This window comes from Symphalangus syndactylus, chromosome 4 (genome assembly GCF_028878055.3).
Source record: "Symphalangus syndactylus isolate Jambi chromosome 4, NHGRI_mSymSyn1-v2.1_pri, whole genome shotgun sequence".
Classification (NCBI taxonomy): domain Eukaryota; kingdom Metazoa; phylum Chordata; class Mammalia; order Primates; family Hylobatidae; genus Symphalangus; species Symphalangus syndactylus.
Genome location: NC_072426.2, coordinates 14,050,203 through 14,067,733, shown reverse-complemented (window position 1 = coordinate 14,067,733; position 17,531 = coordinate 14,050,203). Strand labels below are relative to the sequence as shown.

General features: G+C 35.3%; 1 protein-coding gene across 41 annotated transcripts in view; it reads right to left on the bottom strand.

Moving 5' to 3' along the window:
- The window catches only part of SNAP91 (synaptosome associated protein 91), a 160,005-nt gene that overhangs the window by 42,337 nt on the left and 100,137 nt on the right, over nucleotides 1-17,531 (bottom strand). For 22 of the 41 annotated variants that reach the window (XM_055274092.2, XM_055274100.2, XM_055274114.2 and 19 more), the window contains 7 exons: nucleotides 15,199-15,308; nucleotides 13,196-13,314; nucleotides 8,502-8,516; nucleotides 8,188-8,355; nucleotides 1,268-1,375; nucleotides 374-637; nucleotides 80-157 (listed from right to left, as the gene is read on the bottom strand). In XM_055274092.2, the coding sequence (XP_055130067.1) occupies nucleotides 80-157; nucleotides 374-637; nucleotides 1,268-1,375; nucleotides 8,188-8,355; nucleotides 8,502-8,516; nucleotides 13,196-13,314; nucleotides 15,199-15,308 (862 nt within the window). Of the gene's footprint in view, nucleotides 1-79; nucleotides 158-373; nucleotides 638-1,267; nucleotides 1,376-8,187; nucleotides 8,356-8,501; nucleotides 8,520-13,195; nucleotides 13,315-15,198; nucleotides 15,309-17,531 lie in introns of all 41 variants that reach the window. The other 19 variants (XM_055274111.2, XM_055274112.1, XM_055274118.1 and 16 more) reach the window with 8 other exon arrangements.

Sequence of the window (17,531 nt, the reverse complement as noted above, 5' to 3'; positions counted from 1 at the left end):
TCACAGGTGAGTACAAAGAGCTTAATCAGGAAAACATCTAAGAAACTAAAGTGAAAAAAAAGGGTTGCTTTGGTTTTACCTGTACCAAATAGGTCTATGCTAGGAGCAGCATCTGGCTTAGGCGCTGCAGCAACTTCAGGAGCGGACTCAAATAAATCTAAGACCAAGAACACACATGCCTTTACTCAACTTGAACAATATGCCTGACACAGCATCACTTCCCAGTCCTGAATTAGCACTTTGAAGAACTCTGAATTAAGCAACAAATGGTTTCTAGTGAACCATTTAATTACACAGTCTTCATGCAGTATATCTCAAGGACCAGAATTCAATCCACTAGACGGAGACGTCGACAACAATAACAAAAAATTACCACCAAAGATATCTAGAGCAGGAGGAGCAGTGGTGGCGGTGGCAGCAGAGGTGGTGGTAGTGGTGGTGGCAGCGGCGGTGGCAGCGGTAGTGGCAGCAGCAGCAGTTGCAACGGCAGGAGCAGGAGAAGGAGCAGTTGTGGGAACCGGAGGGGCTGTGCTAGCTGTAGGGGTAACTACAGGAACACTGGTCTCAGGTGGCTTCATTGCAAAGAGGTCCAGCTCAGGTGCAGCCTCTGCACTACCTTCAGACGGGGCAAAGGGGTCTTTTGGAAAGGAAAGTGGAGACACACACAGCATCAGTAAGGAAAGAGACAAGAGACAGCATCATAACTATGGCAAGAGATACCCTACACAGATATTTACACACTAGCTAAGTGCGAGGCTCCTTGGATTTAACTACTATCCTACTGGCAGGGGTTAGTGATTAGGATGTTTTTCTAAAGAAAAAGGAAAACTTAGTAGGTACCACAAGTTACCAAACTAAAGCACTTTGCAAAGTGCTGTAAGATTAACCTACAGTCTAGGATCAGAGATTGCTATCCTTCAAATCTTCACTTAATTTGGTCAATCTGGTAGCTTTGAAAATTCATTAAAACATGCCAATATATTTGAACTCAATGTTACAAAAGAGTACGATATAGCATTAGAAAAAAACATTAAGACAGCATACTTGCACTGACAAAAATTGTCAATCTTAAGAAATTGTCAATTTTGATAAGTATGTACTTCATTGTCTTAATGTTTTAAATGCTGGCATTATTTATTCAGTTATGATGAATGATACTTTATACTCAGAAGAAAATAAAATTAGAAAAACATATGGCCTCTTCTAACTACAGGGGTTTTACATTAGGACAGAAAAATAACAGACTGGCTAATGACTTTAAACCCACCATTTCCTGAACATGCATCAAGTGCTGCTGCTACAGGGGTTGGGGTAGCTGGTGCGGCGGCCCCTTCGGATGCTGCAGGGGCCTCCCCAGGAGAAGCTGCAAAGGCATCTTGGGTGCAGTTTTTAAAACAGTAGAAATTAAAAGAATAAAAAGAGAAGAAAATATAGTAAAAGAACCAAGTTAAATTGTGAAGAAGGCTCCCTTATACAACATGAATTTTTAAAAATGCATTTTTATGGCCCATGCACTGTTGGTGGTCACAAAACAATTATTCTTTGCACACCTTCATGTTAGTTAACATGCAAGTGATATAGTGTTGATACTGCTGAGGCCTAATAGGATCCAAAAGGTAATGAGATTCTCATTGTATAAGGGCTCTGAGAAGCATGTTTTATGTATCATTAGAAATTAATGGATGTAAAAATTAAAATAAAAAATATTTTTATTATGTAATTTAAGACATTAAACTTTCATGTCCAGGTAACACTGATTCACTGTGTTATTAAAATGTCCCTGTCTCATAGTTTCTAGCAAACATAATATCTTCTTTAATGCCAATAAAATTAAATATACAATGGCAATGTAAATAATTCTAGCTTTAAGATTTTTTATAATCTAGTACAGGCAAAATTACAGCGTTAACATGAAAGGTTTACAAAGCATTCCTAAGTGTTAAGTCTTCACTATCCTTGAAAAGCATTTTCAAACATAAGCAATAATTTTACTAAGATTTACTAAGCATTCCTAAGTGTTAAGTTTACTAAGGTTTACTAAGTATGAAAGAGTATGAAACACTCTTACTAAGTTTACTAAGCATTCCTAAGTGTTAAGTCTTCACTATCCTTGAAAAGCATTTTCAAACATAACCAATAACTTATTTTAAAGACATAAAGAGATAAAAATAGGGTATGATACCATAATGCAATTATATTTTTCTAGTTATTTGGAAAATAATCTATTTTCAACAGATTAAAACTATAGTTTCACATTTTAAGACTATAAGTGTATTATTATTTATAGAATATCATTAACATACAAGCAGCCACAGTTTATAAATGCCCACTTTACAAATGGCTGATGTGTACAAATGCTTCCCAGTGTGTTTCTACCAACAAACAATGTTAGTTAAGGTAAAAAGTCTTTGAGCTTGCATAGAGATGCTATAGTTTCAAAAGTACAGAAGGAATCCAGCCATAAGCATGACAGGCTTAGGAGAAGAAAACCCTGGAGAGTGGGGACCAGCACCCACCTAGAACCTGTCACTTACCTGCTAGACTTCCCATCCCCAAATACTGTCTTCCGCAGTATCTACCCATGTTTCCTGGAACACTGTTCCTTCAGTCATGAAAATAACTTGTCATATATACTTGGGAAGTGCTACACAGTACACACTCTTCCTTGGTGATTTCCTTAGTATATTAGGCTCTAGGACATGCTACTGTCAAGATACTTGTTTCTCAGTTTGACCTGGCATGTCCCAAACTGATTATGAAACACTCTTTAGTAATGCAGAGTTCTAGTTTTACGTGGAATAACAAACATTAAACTAGATACTTACTTGGGTTAAAAGGCCCTTTACCAAATCACAAATATCCCTAGAAGGGACAACAGGACATCAGTTATTAATATCTTATGGATTAATCTGATCTGATTGTTCCTCTTGGTTATACTGAGGAAATATATGTTCAATTTATTTATTATTAGAGACAGAGTCTTGCTCTGTTGCCTAGGCTGGAGTGCAGTGGCAATATTATAGCTTTGAACTACTGGGCTCAAGTGATCCTCTGGCCTCAGCCTCCTCAAGTACTGGGATTACAGGCCTATGGCACTACGCCCGGCCAGGAATATATGTTTTGAGTGTCAGGTCAGCTGAGAGGCCAAATAAATAAAACTAAAGAATGAAGAATACATCAAGGGATAGGTTAGGCCTACTTTCTAAATGCCATGTTAAGGATACTATACTTGAGGACTTAGAGCAACATACACTCTATGAACAGGGCAGAAGAATATAAGAGAAGTATGAAAAGATGTTGGGAGGGCTGTAAATATTTTGCCACGAGTCAGGTCAGTTGTTTTTTTTTTTTCGTTCCTATAAAATTTGGAACTGAGGCCAATAATATTGCAAAGAGTAGAAACACATAGCAGTCATATATATTGCCATTATTAAATTTAATTTCTGTAACAATCTTGTGATTTAGGTTCTACTGTCTCCATTCTGTAGATAACACAACCAAAGCTTAAAGTGTGTGTGTTCTCATCACAAACAATAAGTGAGATAATGCATATATGTTGATTAGCTCAACTTAGCCATTCCACAATGTATACATATTTCAAAACATCATGTTGTACATGAGATATATGTATATATACACACACATATACTTTTTCAATTAAAAATTATTTTTTTAAAAAAGTGTGATGACTTAACTAAAGTTACATACCAAGAAAATGGCAGAGTTAGGATTTGGCTCAGAGCTGTCTGAGCTTTATGTGTTTAGCCACTGTACTGCATTTTTTATGAAATATGCCTCATTCTATTATATTACTCCCTTCTTTATAATTGAATAAACACCAGTTACATTAGTGCCAGAGATCAAATAGATATTTATGGGCTGACCCCTTTAGGTTATCACTTATGTGTAAGGAGATAAAGCCCATATTGTTATAGCTACAACCTCAGAAGAGGGTTTTAAAAAATCCCCTTGTCAGCAAGACATCTCCTTTTAATGCTTCTCTTGTTACTTGAAACTATATATTATCAACTTAACTCATCTACACCTGTCAGAAATTTTCTTAAAGGTAGGAGCTGCAGCTGCTCCCATCCCCAGCTGTTTGAATCTTCCTAGCCCCGAAGGAGACATGAATGAGTGTCCAGATGGTACCAGGCCCAATCACTGTCTGACTGCAGCCACAAAATGCACCTTGAGTGGGAACTGCCCAGCTGAGCTCAGTCAGCCACCAGAACTGTGAGAGATAAAACTTGAATTTGTTAAAAAATAAAGAAAATTTTTTAAATATCTAGTTTTTTTCATTGTAAGTGGCAGCATTATCTTTCCAGTATTGCAAACTAAAGCTATTTCCAGTTCAGTTCTTTTTTTCATGTTACCCATTTGCAGTTAATTTCTACATTCTGTCAGTTTTTCAACCAGCTCTATTTCCTAGAAATGCATGCTCCTGCTATTCTTCAGTTATGGACTCAGTCTAGGCCTTAACCCATAAACTGAGCTGACTGCTGCAGACTAGTCGTTTTTCCCCTTCTAGCACTCTAAGAAAGAATTTTCCTCTCAAACTTTTTATCATATGACTACCTCCCTCAAATCTAAGAGCTGTTGTTTCCCCCAGCCTGACCTATTCTCTCCATCTACTTTGGCCACATAAGCCATCTTAAATCACACACTCAGCACAAAGGTTCCAATTGTTCTCAACAGCACAAATGTCACATTCTGGTTCCTCTTTGTCCCCAAAGGTCCCAGGTTATAAGGCTCTTACATGAAATCTAGTTGAAAGTGTTTAAGTATTGGCTTTAAGGAGGGTTGGTTAACTTAGTTTTTTGACCAACATGTACCCAATGTGATCAGGCTTGTGAGGTAAGTTCTTTGGTTTTCCAGCCACTTGGTTTAATGTTTGCAGACTACTAATCTCATGAAGGTTTGCTCACAAATTGGCACAGCTGATTGAAAGGGTATCTCTGTTGGTGTGCAGAGGAATTAGTATCAATTTAGCATTCTAGTATTTAGAAAAACCCTGTGTTGTTCAAATCAATGTGCTATTGTTAGTAAAATTTGCATAAATATAAAAACGGTTATTTTTAAGGATTTTGTCTTTTATTTTTGTCAATATTTATAAATTTTACTAAATTTTTAAGGCATAACACTGCCTTGCAATCCTGTTCTGTATGACCATAAAAAGATCTCATTTCTTAAAAGTTCAATTTAAAAAATGAAGCATTTAATAAATGTATCTGACAAATTTTTTTAATGACTTACATGAACTGCTCACACTGAAAAGACTAAAACATTATTTGTGTATCAATCAGAATATTTCTGTTAAAAATCACAAAAATTTATTATTTTTAAAATTTGTAATTTAAATATAGTACTAAAATACATTAACAGTTTTAATATTTGATAGGGATGAAATTAAATAGCCATCCTTCTGAAATTAAAATCCATTAAACTTTTCTAAAGAAATCTACTTAGTTGCTGTACCTATTGCATAGGACCTCAAAAAGGCATGTTTTAAAGTTGTAAAGTTATGCTGTGTTAAACAAAACATAACTGGTTTTCTGATTATTCTAGAGTTCTACCACTTGCCCATTGTAGAGAGACAAAATATTTAAAAAATGGCCACACAAAATGGCCAAAGAGATTTTAGCTTAGGTTTTTTTAAAAATTAAATCTCTGAATAATTTCTTAAAAACCAATGAAGGCATGAAAGAAATTACAGAAAATCACTGAAAATCACAAAACAGATAATGACATATATAGACTCCTGAACATAAAGGATGGAAATTTTATAGCTATCAGAAGCCAGGAGACAATTTATAGAACTATACAGATCAATAAAATAATTATGATGTGATTTTCAGAAGTAATTGTCATTGTACACTCATTTCACAGCCAGATGACTGGAAAGGATATTGATAAAATCACAAGAACAGTCTCATTCTTTGGCATTAAGTTACGTGATTCTCTGCAGTACTCGTCCTTTAAGCTTATATTTAAAGCTACAAAGAATGCCACCGTGAAAATTTTCTAAACATACAGATTTTTCTACTTGATGAATATAGTCAAAGCAGAAATAAATGACAAACAAAAACAGCATAATGGCACAAAGAATATTTCAAAGAAATATCTTAGTCTTTATTATTCTAGAGAGCCATGCAGGAAGTAAGATAGAGTTGATTGATTTCTTTGAGGTAATCAGCTCCTTCTAAGTGGACTGAAAACAAAAAATCTAAACAGCTAAGGTGTAGAAATGTTTCAGCACAAAATTATTATGCATCCTGTCCATATTTTCCTTACTTTTTTTCTGTTAACACAAGCCTATGAGAAACTACCCATAGCTACATCAATAACAGAGGGTGGGGGAAGGATAGATTTTAAATTAAGACATTTATTAAGTGTATTACCTATTATTATTATAGAACTTTCAAGCTAGAAGGACCTTAGAGATCTTCTAGACCAAGTTTCCAATTGTATAGATGGGAGAACTGAGGCCAAAGGAGGTCAAGAGGCTTACCTTTAGTCAGCCTTAAACAATTTTGACAAACTCTATTTACCACCTGATTTAGATTTGTGGAAGGAAGAGGAAGTTGATTTTATAAATGTAAGCTAAAATTTAAATTTTTGGTTTCAAAGGATATAGTGGCATAAATGAAAACCTAACCCTCTATAGTGGGTGACTCTTTTTAATTTTATTTTATTTTTGAGACAGGGCCTTGCTCTGTCACCCAGGCTAAAGTGCAGTGGCATGATCATGGCACACTGTAACCTCCACCTCCTGGGCTCAAGCAATCCTCCTGCCTCAGTCTCCCAAGTAGCTTGGACTACAGGTGCATGCCACCACAACTGGCTAGCTTTCAATTATTTTGCAGAGACAGGGTCTTACTATATTGCTCAAGCTGGTCTCAAACTTGTGAGCTCAAGCAATTCTCCCATCTTGGCCTCCCAAAGTACTAGTATTACAGATGTGAGCCACTGCGCCAGACCATGGGTGACTCTTTATTCAAGGGTCTGCAATCTTTTCTCTCCTACTCTTTTACAACAGGTTTCTCCTGTAAAATGAATGACAGCAAGGCAGCAGAAAATGTCTTTTGTGTAGCAGTGGCAACAACGCTGTGTCTAGTGGAGTGCTCCTTGTCTTGGATGATGTTGGCCAACCTTAGAGACTGGAGCATGGCATGTAGCAGAGTGGTAGGTGACAGTGTGTTAAATGTATGTTCCCAGGGGTATAAATTGATTACACCAAAGCCTGCCAAATCTCTCCTGCTCTCACCATTTTCTTCCTTCAATTTCTTTACCATATTCTCAAAATGCCCTGGGAAAGATGTTATATGGTAACGAAGATACACAAAACTATAATGACTATAACATCACTTGACGTATGTGTTTGATATGGGAACTTCTTTAGGTGTGGACACTGGCACCACACAGATAGGGATACATATAGGAATAAACTGGCTTCACATGGCTCATCAGGTCCAGGCATATTATATGGGCAGAGTCCAAGATATTTTAGTGGGTCAGAATTTACATTTCCATGGAAAGTATATTTTTAGACAATCATTTCAAAGACTGACTTAAATCTGTTTTCAATCAGCCTTTCAAGTGCTGCTTCAGATGTTTTCTCAGAGTTCCAAAACCAAAGATGATCCAAGTTTTTATTTGGACAGAACAAACTTAAAGCTGTAAAAACAGGCACATCCCTAAACTCTCTTCAGAGGCTTCCAAACCTGAATTACTCTTAGATTATTTTTTGCCCTAAATATTAACAAATAACTTAGGCCAGTGTTGCTCCTCCTACATTCCCCAAATATTCCCTGGGCTAGTTCTAATCTGGCCAAAAAGCTAAATAAACCTAAAGGTGACAGAGAGCTCTGGTACCACTTTTATACAGACACTGGAGAGCAGGAACATAAAGGCAGGAGTTCTGAAGGTAGCAACATGAATTCTAATGTTAAAAAACCTGAAAATCAAATGGGCCTGATGCATTGCAATCTCTGCTATAAAATAACTAAAATTAAGTGAAGAGAAAGTTGATGAATTTAGCGAAGATAAATATACATGAATAAACATTGAAAAAGTACTTCACCACTCTGACATGCTGTTACATAATGTAAAAAACTTTAAAGACCTTAACTCCCAAGTAATTTTAGCAATTGTGAAAGGAAAATGAAAGTAGCAGCAAGACTAACTAACCTCCAAAGAGATCCACTTCAGCAGTGACAGCAGTAACAGTTGTAGTAGTGGAGGCAGAAGCTGAGGCAGTTGCAATTTCAGCAGTCGTAGTAGGAGGGGTAGGTTCTGGTGCAAATGGATCTGAAATCTGTGCTTCAGAGGGAACAGAGGAAAGTGCAGCCAAAGAATCTATATTTCACCAGAGACAGAGGGCGAACGGAGAGAAGAAAAGCAAAGGACAAAAGATATACCAGACTCTAAATGATCAAAATAAGGACAGTTGTTACACACAGAAGTCTGTCAAAATGGAAGTTTAAAAATAAAGCTTTACTCACCCTCTCCCAAAAGGTCTACTGATGTCCATTACATGGCAGCATATGAATAAATAACAGCTAAAGTTGAAACATACGACCATACCAATGTCCAAGCCAGATAAGGCACCAACTAAAAAAACCTTAGCTGTATGTGTCTTCTACACCATTTGTAATTAAAAAATAAATGTACTACCTGTTATCATGGAACTTTCAAGCTAGAAGGGACCTAGAGATCCTCTAGACCAAGTTTCACCTATAGACATGTACTCCAAGTTTTATTAACAAGCAAATGGGTCACAAAACTACTTGTGCTGTAGCTAACCTTATACATGAAGATATCAGAGTCATATGATCACATAATATTGGTTAACTTTCAAATACATGTTGGTAAATAATTTTAATTCTAATAAATTCTGGCAGTAATCCCATATTTCTCAAAAAAAGTAGAAATTTCACTTTAAGCATGTATAAAAAGAAACTGTTTTCTCATGTCTAAAATATACAGACACACAACACACACTTATTTGTGATTCTGCAACATGAATTTACTATGAAGAAAATAAAACACTCTCTCTATTAGGGAGCCAAAGATGAGGATTTAAAAAATCCTCTGTATTCTTTCAGCTGATTGGGTTCATCACCAGCCTGTAGAAATGCCAAATCTTATATGCACAATTTAAATTAAATTTACTAAAATGAATTTGCTAAAATTTGGTTGCTTTACACCAACAGGAAAAAAATGCTATCATTACAAAATGTCCCCTGAAATAAAAATGTGTGTTAATACCTATAACCCCCAAGAAAAATTTAGAGACATTTGAAGTGGCTATGGTCCTTGGAAACGAGACCATCCAATTAGGCTTACAGAGTTTTACAGTTTATAATTTACCGCCTAGTTATACCGAATTCAAATATGCTTCAATAATAGAAGTGGCTTGATCTTATCAAACAAGAGTGAGGAAACAATTTTATTTTTTTGCTTAGTCAAATGAACAAACACATATCTGTTACAATTTAGCATCACCTTCAACCATGACTGGGTATCTACCGGGCAAATTATAGAAGTTTATTTCAATTTCTTAAAGTCTTATAATTTTTACTATTTTGCTTAGAAATCAGAGAATTTATTTATTAGCATTTCCCCCCAAAGTTTACTTTTCTATTGCTATGAAATGTTGCAGTTGTAGATATTTTGTTGAGGCAAAAGTGCTGTCTAACCATCAAAAGATGAACATCAGGCCCTATAAGGTGCCTTTGTACTAATTATAAAAACGTACTCCCTGGGGCAAGGGGAGGGACAGCATTAGGACAAATACCTAATGCATGTGGGGCTTAAAACCTAGATAACTGGTTGATAGGTGCAGCAAACCACCATGGCACATGTATACCTATATAACAAACATTCTGCACATGTATCCCAGAACTTAAAGTTAAAAAAGAAAGAAATAAGAAAGTTTACATGGTTTTCACATATTTATCATTTTAAACAGGTTAAAGATAGTACCTTTCTTGTGTAAGTGTAGTGATGACCAGCATAGTACTTGTTACAGAAGGAGCATTCAGTCAATATTAGCTTTCATTGTAACTTGAGAACTATCTCAGTTTTTTTTTTTTTTTTTTTGTGACGGAGTCTCTCTCTGTCCCCCAGGCTGGAGTGCAGTGGCGCAATCTCGGCTCACTGCAAGCTCCGCCTCCCGGGTTCACGCCATTCTCCTGCCTCAGCCTCTCCGAGTAGCTGGGACTACAGGCGCCCACCACCACGCCCGGCTAATTTTTTGTATTTTTAGTAGAGACGGGGTTTCACTGTGGTCTCGATCTCCTGACCTCGTGATCCGCCCGCCTCGGCTTCCCAAAGTGCTGGGATTACAAGCGTGAGCCACCGCGCCCGGCCTCAGTTTTTATTTTAAAATTAATCTTATGTGTTTATCAAAAAAACTTTAACCTTATAGTCATTTAAAATAATTGAAAAAAGCATAAAAATATGCTTTTAAAATCAAACTACTATGGAAACTGCTTTACCCCAAATTTTGGCCCATTAGCTTACCTATTGGGACAACTGATGTTTAGCCATGTGAACAGGCCCCATTTTGTCAGAAATATAATTTGGATCCAACTGCCTTTTTGGTGTTTTTTTTTTTTCTTTTTTTTTTGAGAAAGGATCTCACTATGTTGCTCAGGCTGGACTCTTAACTACTGGGCGTAAGTGAGATTCTCATCTCAGCCTCCTCAGAAGCTACATGCATGACTCACTGTACCCAGTTTTTTTAATCCAACTGTCTTTGGTAAACCAATGAGTTCATTTTACTGTCTTATGGCTAAAATTAGAAAATAAAAGCTATATTCTAAAATAAAAGCTATAATATCTTAAAAAGAAGAAAAAAAAGGTACTCCCTGTAGTGAGACAGATTAGAAAAAGTAAAGCATCTCTTTCTCAAGAATAGTGAGAAAGGCTCACAGTGTGGCTAAAGAGTTCTGGCTGGATTTCCGCCCCCTTGCCCTGCCTTGGAGCAATGCATGATCTACACTGTCCATATAGTACAGCCCTGGCTAAAATCATATTGCTCTGCTTTCTCTTTTTATGTCCAATGATATTTTAATGTTTCAATCATCAATAGTTACATATTTCTAACTAGTAAAGTCTAAAATGTGTTCTAATAAAATTGGTTATGACAATCAATTCTTTACAATATTATGGGTCTTAGCAAAAAGTATTTAGAGATGAAAATGAATAAAAATGTTATACTGCAATTCAACAAAATTTCACCTTTTATTTTTTCCTTTTATTTATTTGGCATTCTTCTTTTGGTGCCAATTTTTTTTTTTTTTTTTTTTGAGACGGAGTCTTGCTCTGTCGCCCAGGCTGGAGTGCAGTGGCACAATCTCGGCTCACTGCAAGCTCCGTCTCCCAGGTTCACGCCATTCTCCTGCCTCAGCCTCTCCGAGTAGCTGGGACTACAGGCGCCCGCCACCATGCCCGGCTAATTTTTTTGTATTTTTAGTAGAGACGGGGTTTCACCGTGGTCTCAATCTCCTGACCTCGTGATCTGCCCGCCTCGGCCTCCCAAAGTGCTGGGATTACAAGCGTGAGCCACCACGCCCGGCTCAAAATTTTTTTAAAAAAGATAAAATTTATCTTCAGTTTCATGCCAGGGAATATGGAAAAGGGACTAGTTTACAGTTTCACTGTTTATTCATTAAAGTTCTAACAAAGACAATATGGTAATGAAAATAAATTATTAGCAAATTAAAATAATCAATGATGAAGCTCAGAATAAAAACATGAGTAAAAAAGAATGCCCTTATAAAATCTCTTCAGCAATATTTTCCTTTACCAATCAAAATTTAATAAAGTTAAATAAAGCTGAGAGAACAATTTTATTTTAAAAATTGATAGCTGTAGCCTTAGGAGTTGAACATTTCAATATAGGATAAGGTTTACATATTTAAAATGGAAATGTGCCAACATTTTAAATGTTCTTATTTATAGTTAGCAACATTATTTCAGAACTGGTTATCTTTCTCTTATTTTTGTAACCAAAATAACTTGGAAATGAGATCAAGAGATTACAGACAGGACTTTTGATGTTATACTGACACACTGTTTAACAAGACCACCAAAGGATATTTAATTATTTAGAGAAATATAACTTCATTTGACTTAGTTATTATTGTACATTAAAGGCTCTGATTCTGCAATGTTATGTTGTTACAGATCTTCTCTGCTAGTGATGCAAATAATTTCCGTATGAGAGAAAAGATAACCTCAAGGCTATGATTTTTATTACCCTATAGGACATTAACAGCTTTCTATCTAACCTAGCCATCTTATTCTAACATTCCTTTTAAAATACCTAAAAATACTCAGTTCCTCAAAATGTTCTTTGAGACAGCTTTATCATCTTACTGGTTTCCTCATTAGTGAGTACTAAGTCTTTTATTTGTGTTGCTCCCATAGTTGTACAAGCATGTCTTAAACTTTTTGAAAACTTTATTTTGATAGTTTGGTGCAGGAGGGCATGGTATTTAAAACCAACTCTTTGCAGCTCTGAGCATTATGAAGCAATTACTTTAATTTTTATATTAATATTAAATGTTTTAAATCAAATATTTATAAAAGGCTGATTTTTTTTCCTGAGATCTAAAAATAAAGTGGGAATCAAGTGCTTAGATGTGATTCCTCTCAGTCAATCAGTTTAAGTATGGATTTTTTCTGGTACAAATAAGAATCTGTAAAAAGATTTCAACTGTATGAAGTCAAATACAATGTGAATAAAATCAATTCAGGCCTAAAAGAATCCAGGAAGGAGGCTACACCTGACCAAATCAAATTAGAAATGCTACCTTTGAGTAACCATAAATTAAGGGGAATACTCAATCCTCTAAGGCCTGAGTCTCTAGAGAACAATTACTAAAAATAATCAGAATTTTAGAGTAGTAATAAAAAAGAACGACAAAAAACCCACAAAACTTCCTTGTTCCAACTGTTAAAGTAAAAACTATATGTCTATTTGAACATTCTCACTGTATTACAGGCACTTTCTCTGTCTCTCTCTCAATATATATTTCAATCAATAAATGCCATCCTTAGCATTTTCCCTTCAAGTTTCTAATACCATTTTGGATAATCAAAAAGTAAATATTAACAATTATAGCCTAAGTAAAAACAATGAAATAAAATGAATAGAGAAATGGCAAGGCTGTCTAGTTTCACTCACCTCCCCATGCAGTGGCTCCTCCAGCAGGTGGTGGTGGTGCTGGTGCCGCGGCTGCTGCTGCCCCTCCAGAGGAAAAGTCTGGCTGGAGGTCCAGGAGATCACTAGATGGTTTAGAAGTGCTGAAAGGAAAATAAAACATTAAAATCAGATTTTGAAATTTTATAATATAAAGGTGTTTTTGAATAAAGACATGCAGAAATCATCAAAGATTTTAGGTATTTTAAATCCAATAACAGAATAATACTTTGGAAAGTATAGAGATATAGCATATACCAAGAGTTGGCAAACTACTTTTGTCAAAGGCAAGATGGTAAGTATTTTAGACTTTGAGGGCCAGTTGGTCTCTATCATTTCTTGACTCTGCTATTGTAGAATGAAATTAAGACACAGACAATACATAAACAAATCAACATGTCTTTGTTCAAATAAAACTTTATTTACAAAAACAGAGAGTGGGCTGGACTTGACATATGTGAAACATTCTACAGGGAAATCAAAATCATAACCTTGAGGTTATCTTTTCTCTATTTCCTAAAATCTTTTGCATAGAAAAAAAATTCATGTCTTGAGAAGAATTTATTTATAAACCAAAGAACACTAAAGGGAATTATTAGCCACTAATTTATCTTTTTCCTACATTAGACTATAATATATCAAGTTTGCCTGTAAGAGGACTCACCTAGAACAACTACTGCATTTTTAATTTTTACTCAGTTGAGGCTGTGCTTTTCAAAGCTTCTCTGTCTGCAGAAGCTCCAAGGAGCAGCCTTACTATTCAAAGTATAGGCCTCAAACTAGCAGCATCCTGGGACATTTTTATAAATTCAAAATCTCAGGCAAACCCTGTATCTACTACCTCAGAGTCTTCATTTTAATAAGATGCCAAAGCAATTCACACATACATTAAGATTTGAGGAGCACTGGCTTAAAGGTTACCAGGCCAGGTGCCAAGCCATCAGGGTCCCAGGTGCCCCACCTGCCTTCATAAACAGCAGTTTCATCTTTGTTTTTACATATTAGATTTCCAAGTAATATTCTTTTGAAGAAAGGATTCTGCTGCTGTTTAAAAAAAGTTTCAAAACCACTGAAACCACTGCTTAGTTTTGACGTCCATTTCATAAATACAACTGGACTAAATACCAGGAAAGGAATACATATTTATTATTAATATCTTAAAGCTTTTATAAGAAGCAATTTATATTAGAACAGTAACAGAAAGGACTTGGTTATACCAAACTTGCTATTATAAAATGCAGAACTAAGCAAGTAGAGAGTAAAGCACACAGTTAACATGGGTACAATACTTGGATTTCTTGCTCAGTTCAAAGTTCAAGTCTCCAAACATAGGGCATTCATAATCAGAGTCAAAGATACTACAAAATGATACTAGAATCCTCTTAAGGCAAATGAACTAAGGAATTGACCTAAATTTATTATTTGAGGACACACCTATGAGCTGGGGATTGATTTTAGAAGGCTAAAGATTTCAAAGAACGCACGGTCATCCCCAGATTTCTCACTACTGTTCTGATCTGTAGGTTCTATAAAAACTGATAGGGAATACCCCGAAGGCCTCCTCCTACCACCAGAGTGTGAGTTCCTCATATGCACTAGCTAATTGGTCAAACAATTCCAAGTTTGGTGTGTGTGTGTGTGTGTGTGTGTGTTTTAAAGCATTTCAAAATACCTTTTGAACTTCCCACAAGAAGAAACATTTTAGAAAACACTTTCCATATCAGCCAATTTCAGAAGAAACTGTGTGTATCATTATTCCATTTCCTTTCCCAGTTTGTGACAACAAGGTGATTTCTATAGCTTAGGTCTTTCTAATGATTTAAGAGGCACAGGAGTAAACAATGTACTTTGTGTAGTAAAAACCTCAACATATCACATAACTAGGATTAAATTTCCTTTGGTGAAATCATTTGGGTACAGCACATAAAAATAAAACCAATTTCTAATAAAATATTAATAAACAGTTAACTGCATATTTATTAACCAACCTGACTGGGACAGCCGCAGATGCAGTTGCAAATAAATCAACCGGTGGGGATGTGTCAATAGTTTTAGCTGGTGTAGAATTAGGAGACGTAACAGTTGTGGCTGGAGAAGACTGAAAGTGAAGATGCACAGCACACTCGAGTCAAATATGAATCTACAGGACACAGGGCAGCAGGACTTTTCTTTGTATACCCATGACATGCCCAGTAATTTTTTTTTGTAATTTTTTGTGGAGGAAAAAAAAAACTTAATAAAATTTGAAATCAAGGATTGTAATAAATAATCAATATTGGCTAAAACATGTTACAAATTTTAAATGTAATTTATATAAAATGATAAAATATTTGGCTTAACATTGCAATGACTTCATTAATTAAAATAGAAGCTAAATGTATTTCTTGAACATAAAATTATTAGGAAAGATCTTACTAGCTGTAAAAAATTTCAAAAATTATTAATTGTAGTAATTGCTAAAAAAACCAATGTCATTATTTTTTCTTGTCATCCTAAAAAGATTTCAGGTGAGGTCCTCTCAGATGACCTTCAAATCCAGAAATCTAACTTGCGAAATAGTTCACAGTTGGAAGAGAACGATTCACCAGCAAGATTCAAGCCACTCATGTTTTGAAGATATCATGACTATAGCCCATCACTAAGATGACATAGATAAAACTAAAATAGTAAAAATAAAATCTAGTATTTATTTTTCTGGACTGGTTTTTTTAAGAAGAGGTATTAATAGTCAATTAATATATTACAAGATTTTTAGTTACTGTAACTAAACAATTTTGTCTGATATATTTAATTCTCCATGCACTCACAAGAGAAAGATTAATGGAACATTTCAAAACAATCTATTGATACTTAGTTCTGTAAGTGGAGACGAGATATAACAGCAGGAAGATTCATGAAGACCAAGACCAAGCCAGAGCTATCAGATACTCCCCTAACTGGACATCTGACTTCAAACAGACCAAACATAAAGGAAGTTTTAAAAAGAATAATTTGAGGAAAAAAAAACTGAGGCGATCAGAAATTTACAGAAATTTCCAGACTTAAATAATATGTTTGTCCAAGAATATAACTAATCCAAAAGTCAAAATTCAATAGATATGCAAGTGCCAAGCATTTAGCACTTCAAGAAAGGAGGATACACGAGCAGTGTGGATGTTGTTGATCAGAAAATATCAACTCAGACCTCTCTCTTGAACAAAAATCCAAATCTTCCAAATGGAATACAAAACATGATCAATGGAAGAGAAAGGACTACTTAAAGCTAATTGTATGTCATCCATTTGGAACATTGAGAAATCCTCTATGAAAAGATTTTTAAAAGCCAATGCATGTAAATAAGTTTAGAAAAAATGATACTGATGAAACACTGAGAACTTCATGACAGCAATAAATATTATGAACATAAATGCAAAAAATGAAACTCTACAGAAGCCCATTAAAAATGCCCTGTAACAACAAGCTCTGAGGAGATGTAAGAGCTAGGAAAACAGAACCCAAATAATCTGTTATTACAAAAAGAAAAAGTCAGTAAAATTCAGTTTTGCCAAAATGTAGAAACAGACCAACCCAAAGGATGCCACAATTTTACGACACTCTACTCAGCAGTCATATATTGGAGTTTTTCACATAGACATAATGGTTTTAAACTTGGCCTTATATCAGAATAAATGGAGCTTTACACTTGTTTGTTTTATCTGACTGATTGTTCAAGGTCCCTGAGGGGATCTTAGGCAGCCAGCCAGCCCATCACTGGCATAGTACATGGTGTCTGGAAATCACCAGTGCAGCCATAATGATATCCTCAAATATCTGTAATGACAGCAATTATATAATGGAAATTTGTCAAAGAGGAAGAAACAGGTCTATTACATTTTTGTCTGAAGAATACAGTGGTAAATGTGAACTAGAGACCTATAGAAGTAAATACTCTTGTCACTAATAACCCTAATCCTGTCCTTTCATATGGTAAAAAAGAGATGAGGAGGTAAATGAGTTACTAAAGTTATTATAGTAGACTGTCTAAAGGGCATATTTGTGGAAAGATATCCAATTACAATGGATTTCTCTACCATTGAAACATGCACAATATCACATTACCTACCTCATACGACTCTGATTTAGAATATGTAAAAATGTTTTACAACTATTAAAACATTCTACTGATAACATTTGTTTTCTGTTGTAATGTAAATACATGAAAATCTCTCCAAGTTTAAAAATACTTAGTCCAAACAAAGGACTAAATTACGTATACTATACTACATTGGACATATACTACTTATGTAAAGGAGGATACATAAAAACGTAACTTACCTTTCCT